Source organism: Microcaecilia unicolor, chromosome 1 (genome assembly GCF_901765095.1).
Source record: "Microcaecilia unicolor chromosome 1, aMicUni1.1, whole genome shotgun sequence".
Lineage (NCBI taxonomy): Eukaryota > Metazoa > Chordata > Amphibia > Gymnophiona > Siphonopidae > Microcaecilia > Microcaecilia unicolor.
Genome location: NC_044031.1, coordinates 52,097,057 through 52,105,152, shown reverse-complemented (window position 1 = coordinate 52,105,152; position 8,096 = coordinate 52,097,057). Strand labels below are relative to the sequence as shown.

At 41.6% G+C, this 8,096-nt stretch overlaps 1 protein-coding gene across 4 annotated transcripts in view; it reads right to left on the bottom strand.

Annotated features, from left to right (window-relative positions):
• Positions 1 to 2,596: 2,596 nt before the first annotated feature.
• ALS2CL (ALS2 C-terminal like) overlaps positions 2,597 to 8,096 on the bottom strand; it is a 178,492-nt gene continuing 172,992 nt past the window's right edge. For all 4 annotated transcript variants that reach the window (XM_030197218.1, XM_030197245.1, XM_030197226.1 and 1 more), the window contains 3 exons: positions 7,730 to 7,879; positions 5,882 to 5,978; positions 2,597 to 3,510 (listed from right to left, as the gene is read on the bottom strand). In XM_030197218.1, the coding sequence (XP_030053078.1) occupies positions 3,457 to 3,510; positions 5,882 to 5,978; positions 7,730 to 7,879 (301 nt within the window). In that variant the 3' untranslated portion in view covers positions 2,597 to 3,456. The remainder of the gene's footprint in view (positions 3,511 to 5,881; positions 5,979 to 7,729; positions 7,880 to 8,096) is intronic.

Here is an 8,096-nt window from a genome sequence, read left to right as displayed (position 1 = left end):
GGGATAGGTGATTTTAAATGGCCAGAAGCCTTTCCTAGATGTTTATAATGTTTTGAATATGAGGCCCAAAAGATATAGATCTTTATCTATACACACCACACATGCATATTTACTCCACATCTCAGCTTAGTGCAACACAATGAATCCATATCGAGTTGCCTGAGGCTGCAAACAGGAAAAGGGGAAATGCACTGTTGTCACACTTATGTTTTAAATAATTTATTACCTGAATTTCAAGACATAAACTAAATAGGTAGTGGAAAATGCCAAGAACCAATCTTAAACAATTTTGTAATATTACAATACCAATGCATAGAACATCTTTACCCAAAATCATTCTAATATATTAAAATAAGCTTACCACTTGAAACCGCCCATTCATTTTTTTTTTTATAGAATTCAATTGCTCATATTTACAGTTCAGTTTTAGTGTATTTTAGTTAAGGTAGTATATACAGTAGTCATTCTCAGTATCACAAGGCAATAGTATTACAGTGATATAGACTTAGAAAAGCAATTAGTATCCCTTTTATAATGAAAATAGTGGGACTGAGTATGGTCATAGAGGGCCTAATATTTAAAGGATTTATGCTCTTACCTTTGAGAGTTTTACTCATAAATTGGCCTTTCTGAAAATGTTACTAGGCCTGAGTTCGTAAATGTATATGGAAATGAATGGATTCAGATTTAAGGAAAAACGTTATGAACAACTACCATGAGGCTAGTGCTAGAGGTCGAGCAACCATTTTCAGAAGCCAGCTGCCATGGACAGGAGTAAGTGGGCATTGCTCTTGCCCCTCAGACCCAAGTAGACCACCAGGACATGTCCAAGGGGACTTACAGTGGTAGGAGCGGGCCTGTCCTTCTCTAACCCTTGGGAGTGGGGGGGGGAGGGAGGAAGGAGGATTAAAAGGGGGCTTCTGAGGGTTGGGGGGGGGGATCAGAAGGGGGGCTGCTTCTATGCTCCCGGGGGTGGATGGGAGGGAGGGGGACTGTAACGCATTGGCCAGGGCCTGGATGTTAACTGGGCTCCAGCTGATGTTCAGAATGACGCCTGGTTAACTCCTTGCATAAAGTTAGGACAACCTTTTTTCTGTCATAACTTTATGTGGTTGCTCAGCCAGATAGCGGACTGAAAATCGCAGTTAACGTTGTGCTCTGCCGTAACTAAGTATAACTTCTAGACCCTCTTCCTTTCCCAACAAGTTTTCGACGGTCCCCAAACTAGCTGCCTGCTCATTCATGCTTGGGTTTACTCTGCGTAAGATCCCAGCTTTCTCAAAAACACTCTTTTTCATTGTAGGGAAAAGGTGGTAACCATGCATTTAAAAGAATCAGTGTGTGTATTCAATTCAACAAACGTATTGCTATTAAAGGTTTGGAGCTCTATTTGAACCAGAAAGTGAGGTTCAAAAGCCCCCTTCATAAATAACTACTCTATCTCAAGGACAAATGGGCAAAACAAAAGGACCACCATGTAGTTTTAGTGCCTACATTTCTTATACAATTACTTATTTCTTTAGGGTAGTTATACACATATTTATTAACATCAGTGGAAGCATATGATGCTGCTTTACAGTGACACAATTTGTGTAACAATACTTCTTGAGATACTTGATATAAAGGTGACATTGTGCAGTGCAAAAATACGTTAAGCTAGAAATAGACATGACTCAAAGTGTTTTCCAGCTATTCTTCAAACTGTCTAAAAGGCTAAATGAAGAAATTGTCAATTGAAAATATGAAACAAAAGGAAAGGAAGGTTTCATTTATTTACTTGTGTGTTTCCTAGTGAATATTGTGTTTGTGAACAGTGCAAGATTGACAGCACTAAAATCCAAAGACCTTTGTCCATGTGGAAAGTGGTAGTAAGTGACCCAACGTGCAGTTCCAGATTTCAAATTATGGTAAGGTTTTAAGTACTGGGGTTACGACACAATAGAAAACACCAAATCAGTTTGCAGAAGCCACCAAATGACTATTCTTTTGTTTACTACTGATTTGAGTTGAATTTGAACTACTCAATTAGAGGTTAAAAGCTCTGTAACTTTCTTTCAATCAGCTGAGTCACCAACTGCCCTAGGACAAATAAATCGCTAGTTCGATGCTATCCACTGATATTCAGCGTCATTTAACCAGTTAGTGCAGCTGAATATCACCACAGACCTCTCAACTGAAAGCAGGCTGTATTGTGTGAGGTCCATGGGCGGAGTCAGCACTTAATTGCCTAATGGGCCCTTTTACTAAGCTGCATAGAGGTGCCTATGCATGCCCAAGGCACCTCAATTTGAAGTCACTGCCCGGCTACTGCATGGCCAGTGCAGTAATTTCATTTCTTATGCGTGTCCGTTACGCGCACCAGAAAATATATTTTATTTTCTGGCACGTGGTGAAAATCGGGCGATAACTTGACTTGATGTGCGTAGGCGATTACTTCATGGTTATAAGTCAATGGCTGGCAGTAAGGTCTCAGACCCAAAATGGACAAGCGTCAATTTTTATTTTGCCACACGTCCATTTTCGGCAAAAATGTTAAAAAGGCATTTTTTTTACAGGCACACTGAAAGATGGATATGCGTGTGCCCAAAACCCGTGCCTACACTACCGCAGGCCATTTTTCAGCACACCTTAGTAAAAGGACCCCTAAATTTAGCGGTTAAATTAGACTGCATAGAAGCCTGTCCTATCTTTATGCGCTTAAATATTGAATATTGCATTTTACTGCCAGCCACATCAAGCTGGATATTCATATTCAATGCCAGTGCCTAGTCATGGCCTGGCATTGAATATCCCGAAATGCTGCTGCTGACGGTTTAGAAAAAAACAATGTAATGCTGCTGGCTGAATTTAAACCCCTATATTTTTCCGTAAGTCATTGGCTTCCCAACTGGTAGCACAGCAAAATAAAAATAAACTTCTGTAACAAAATCTCGTGTTTTTTGATCCATAGTTGCCTGGACCAATAGGACTTGTCCATTCAAATATTCAAAACTGAACTTCTAAAATTAACGGACATCAACCGAAAATGATGTGAAGACAATACTGCAATGCTCAGATATTCGACCTTAGTGAGAGTAAAGATGAATGCTTTGACCGACATTCAGTACATATAAAGAGAACCCATTCAACATGCTAACAGGCTCTTGTGCCCCAAATTTCCTTAGTTTGTGAAAGTGATCACTTGTTTTCATTTTGAAATCGGCCATTGCTTAGTGTACTTGTTATCCAGTGTTTCTAATATCAGCGTGTTTCCGTCGATTGAGAAGGCTTTGTCTCTAGGCTGTGACAAAACCTCCAAATTAAATAGCAGCTCATTCTACTTTGTCAATGTCATCCATCCCCAAAGCATGAGATGGAACTTTTACATATTTCACCTAATGATCCCAGTGTGATCAATCCTTTATTCTGGCAGTGATAGATGCTCTAACATTCTGCGATGGCTGAATGTCCTTGGCTTTAAGGAAAGCGATAGAGCCGTATCTCTTCTTTCTGAATATGCTCATAGCAGGACTGCAAAGACAATTAAAGACCATTAAGACCTTCCTGTTCTCCATTTCTATCTAATAAATAACTAAAAAAAAATCTCTAAAAGTCTGTACAGTAGTAGATGCAGGTGCTACAAATTGGTAGAGTTTTAATGCGGAATCCGAATAAGTAGTGGTGCAGTGAAGACGGCAGGCAGAGATGAGAAAAACAATAAATAATGAGTGCAGTAAAACTAGTGTAGCATAAAGGTAAATCTATAGAAAACTTGTGAAAGCCACTAGTATATAAAGCTTTTTTCCAAACTTGTATATTAAACAAGGAGAAAAATCCCTCAGAAACCTATCAGATTATAGATCCTAGGTTTACAACAGAAACGGATTTTGCCATCGATGAGTTTCTATCATAGGGATTTAATAAAAAATTCCTTGCGTTTTTACTTGTATTTTTTATACAATTTCATTCAGTGTGCGCTGGGCTTTAATATACAAGTTTGAAAAAGCTTTATATATTAATGAGAAAAACAATCACAAAAGCAAGCAAAACTTTGGATTTTTGATGAAAGATTGTAGCCTTCACCAGTTTCTTTTGTCTACTATCAGCGGCATAATCGAAAGAGAAGGACACCTTCTGACACAAATCGGGAGATGGGCGTCCTCTCAGGGTCACCCAAATCGGCATAATCAGCCGATTTTGGGCATCCTCAACTGCTTTCCGTAGCGGGGACGACCAAAGTTCACGGGGGTGTGTCGCCAGTGTACCAAAGGCGGGATGGGGGCAAAGTTAAGAGATGGGCGTCCTCGGCCGATAATGGAAAAAAGGGCGTCCCTGACGAGCATTTGGCCGACTTTACTTGGTCCAATTTTTTTCACGACAAAGCCTCGAAAAGGTGCCTGAACTGACCAGATTACCACCGGGAGGGAATGGGGGATGACCTCCCCTTACTCCCCCCAGTGGTCACCATCCCCCTCCCTCCCAAAAAACTTTTTTAAAACATTTTTCCCAGCCTTTATGCCAGCCTCAAATGTCATACCCAGCTCCATCACAGCAGTATGCAGGTCCCTGGAGCAGTTTTTAGTGGGTGCACTGCACTTCAGTCAGGCGGACCGAGGCCCATCCCCCCCCCCCCACCTGTTACACTTGTGGTGGTAAATGTGAGCCCTCAAAAACCCACCCGAAACCCACTGTACCCACATGTAGGTGCCCCCCTTCACCCCTTAGGGCTATGGTAGTGGTGTACAGTTGTGGGGAGTGGGTTATTTGGGGGGCTCAGCACCAAAGGTAAGGGAGCTATGCACCTGGCAGCAATTTATAAAGTCCACAGCAGTGCCCCCTAGGGTGCCCGGTTGGTGTCCTGGCATGTAGGGGGACCAGTGCACTACGAATGTTGGCTCCGCCCATGGCCAAAGGGCTTGCATTTGGTTGTTTTTGAGATGGGCGTCCTCGGTTTCCATTATTGGCGAAAACCGGGGTCGTCCATCTCAACATTTTGGTCGACCTAAATGTTGAGATTTGGGCATCCCCGACCGTATTATCGAAACAAAAGATGGACGCCCATCTTGTTTCGATAATACAGTATGCCCCGCCCCTTCGCGGGGACATCCTCAAAGATGAGCGCCCTTAGAGATGGGTGCCCCTGTTCGAAAATGCCCCTCTATGGCATTTAATGAAAAAAAAAAAGTTTGATAAAGGAGGTGAAACTGACTTGAAGCCTTTTTTGTGTGTGTGTTACTGGTTAGTTTTTATACTTAGCAAAGCACTACAAAACTGGTGGATTTCACCACTTTAGGGTACAAACTCAACCATGAAGATCTATGCTGAATATCGGTGTATGTGAGTTTTGTCAAATATTCTCAAAGCTATTCTCCATATGAAAATGGACAATCCTGTCTGCTTAAACCATGCTAAGTGAGCCAACCACCTATATTCAATGGTACTTAAGCAGGCAGTACTAGTGAATATCAGCTCTGACAACCATGGCATTGCCCGATTAGGGCCGGGGCACAGTTTGGGTGCAGCCGATGCTTAACTGGTTGTCTTAATTTTATCTGACAGGCTAACTGAGCATGAGCCTGAATCTCAGCCAGTGCACAGTTAACTTCTGGGTGACCATACTGACCCAGATAGTCAGTGCTGGAGCCCAGACATGGCCTAGCACTGAATATCCAGAATTACTTCAGCTTGCAGTTGTCAGAAGCTTTAAAAAAAATTGCTGACTGTGGAAGGCTGTTTTGTTTCTTTTTGCTGTTGTTTAATAAGTAAAAGATCAGAAATGAGAAAACAAATAAGATTTTGGAACACAGACTTGCAATCATGACTGATAAAATATTAATAACTATGCATAGCAAAAACTAATGATTATCCACAGTACCCCAAAGTGATGGCCAAATATATATACCTCTATTGCAGTTAACATGAAGTCATATATTCCTCCTTCATTTTTAGGGTCCATGAGATCCCTAATCAGGTGGATTTCTGCCCCAAGGCGTTGTATTCTATGAAGCAAACATGTAAAAGTATTTTAAAGCTGAACTATATGGCTCATAGTTCCTTGAGATTGTGTTTGACAGAGAAAAAACTCCTCCTTAAGGCATTTCCAGGGACAAAGAAGGGTATAAAAAGCCCTAAGCAATCTTTCAGCCTTGTGCTCCAATTATCTTTCAGACTTCTACCCCTACTACTACTACTTAACATTTCTAGAGCGCTACTAGGGTTACGCAGCGCTGTACAATTTAACAAAGAGCTTACAATCTAATAGACAAGTGAACGGTCGGTCCGATAGGGGCAGTCAAATTGGGGCAGTCTGGATTCACCCCCCAAAAAAAATTTGCATATTTAAATTTAACATTATTCCAACATTAACCTTACGAGAACGATCAGCGTCATTAGACATGAGTAAATGGTTATTTGAAAATGATTCTTTCAGATTGTGTGGCTGTCAGGACCTATTGTTTTGTTTTACCTGCAGCATTAAAATTCCCATATTTAGCAATCCAACCCCCTAGTGGTATTGCTACATGATTACTGCTAGGAATCGTGGTTAGCTATTATGGAACCCATAGCAGCAGGAGTTAATGGGCGTTGCTCTTCTTCCCACAGACACTAAGGACCCCACTAAGGCTAGGGATGGGGATTAGTAGGTGGTGATAAGAGGATCAGATGGGGGGGGGGGGGGTCCTTCATGTCAGGGAGGGTTGTGGGTGGGGAGATCAGGTACTGTGGGGGGATCAGATTTCAAGGAGGGGTCAGTTGTCCGAAGGGTCAGGGAGGCAATTGGATATGTTTGGAGGATGTGTGTGCGGGGGGGTCAGATATTAGAGAAGGAGTAGGGAAGGGATCAGACATGTTGTAAAGAACTGCCAGGTGTGATTGGAGGAGGATCAGGGTGGCTAAACTTCAGCAATGGCACCTGTCCGTTAGAACAGGCACTTATGCATGCCTGTGGACAGATGTGAAATGCCAATGCCTAGAACAGGGGTAGGCAACTCCGGTCCTCGAGAACCGCAGGCAGGTCAGGTTTTCAGGATATCCACAATGAATATGCAGGAGATAGATTTGCAAGCACTGCCTCCATGGTATGCAAATCTATCTCCTGCATATTCATTGTGGATATCCTGAAAGCCTGACCTGCCTGCGGCTCTCGAGGACCGGAGTTGCCTACCCCTGGCCTAGAGTATATCTATCTATCTATACCTATATATATGGATTCCCCCGTAAGATGAAAATTCACGTTGATATGTTAGGCCCATTCCTACAATATAGTCTGGCAAAAATAAAAACCTGGCAAGCATCACCACATGGAAATAGACTTTTTTCTAAAATAGTTTTACATGCATATGTCAATGTATATGTTTAAAAGCTGCTATTTGTAAATGCGGATACGTCTAAAATAAGGGCCTTAATGGAAGCCTTGGATGGGTATGAAGACACCTACTAGAGCAACAGTGCCACGAGTAGTGGTATAATGAACTCAACTATATGTTTTCATTACTAAGAGTGTGCATGTAACCTTTCCTTATATTTTCTATTTATTTAATTTCACTTCATTTTTCTTTCATTTCTGCCATGCCATGCAACAACAAACAAAAAAAATCATTGATCTTGTGCCACAACAATTTAGCATGCAGAGAATCAAAATGACTTGTTCTTGTGTTGTTTGGGATAGTTAATGATGCGAAATGAAATGAGAGATGCCGTTGCTATTTCTCTGCCTTTTTAAAGCTACAGCACATCCCTTATTCATTACCTTGCTCGTGAGACAACATATACCAGTAAAGGAAGCAGGTCATCCATTGGCAGTTTATATTCCTTCTCCATCACCCGGGACACTATGGTCTCAATTTCTTCATGAGTCTTTAGCAGAATTCCCAGTTTCTCTCGTGGATCCACTGTAGTTCTGCCAAAGTAAGAGATTCAGCTGAAGAAAGCAGATGGCCACCAACGGATAAAGATAGCAAACGGAACCTCTACTATGCACTAGTGAAAAACATAAAACAAGGCGCTGCTAAAATGATACTAATACTACTACTAATAAAGCACTCTTTTAGTCATACTTTCTGCCAGCACTAATATTTGCAATGCATAGGATTTCACAACAAATACGTGAAAAGCAA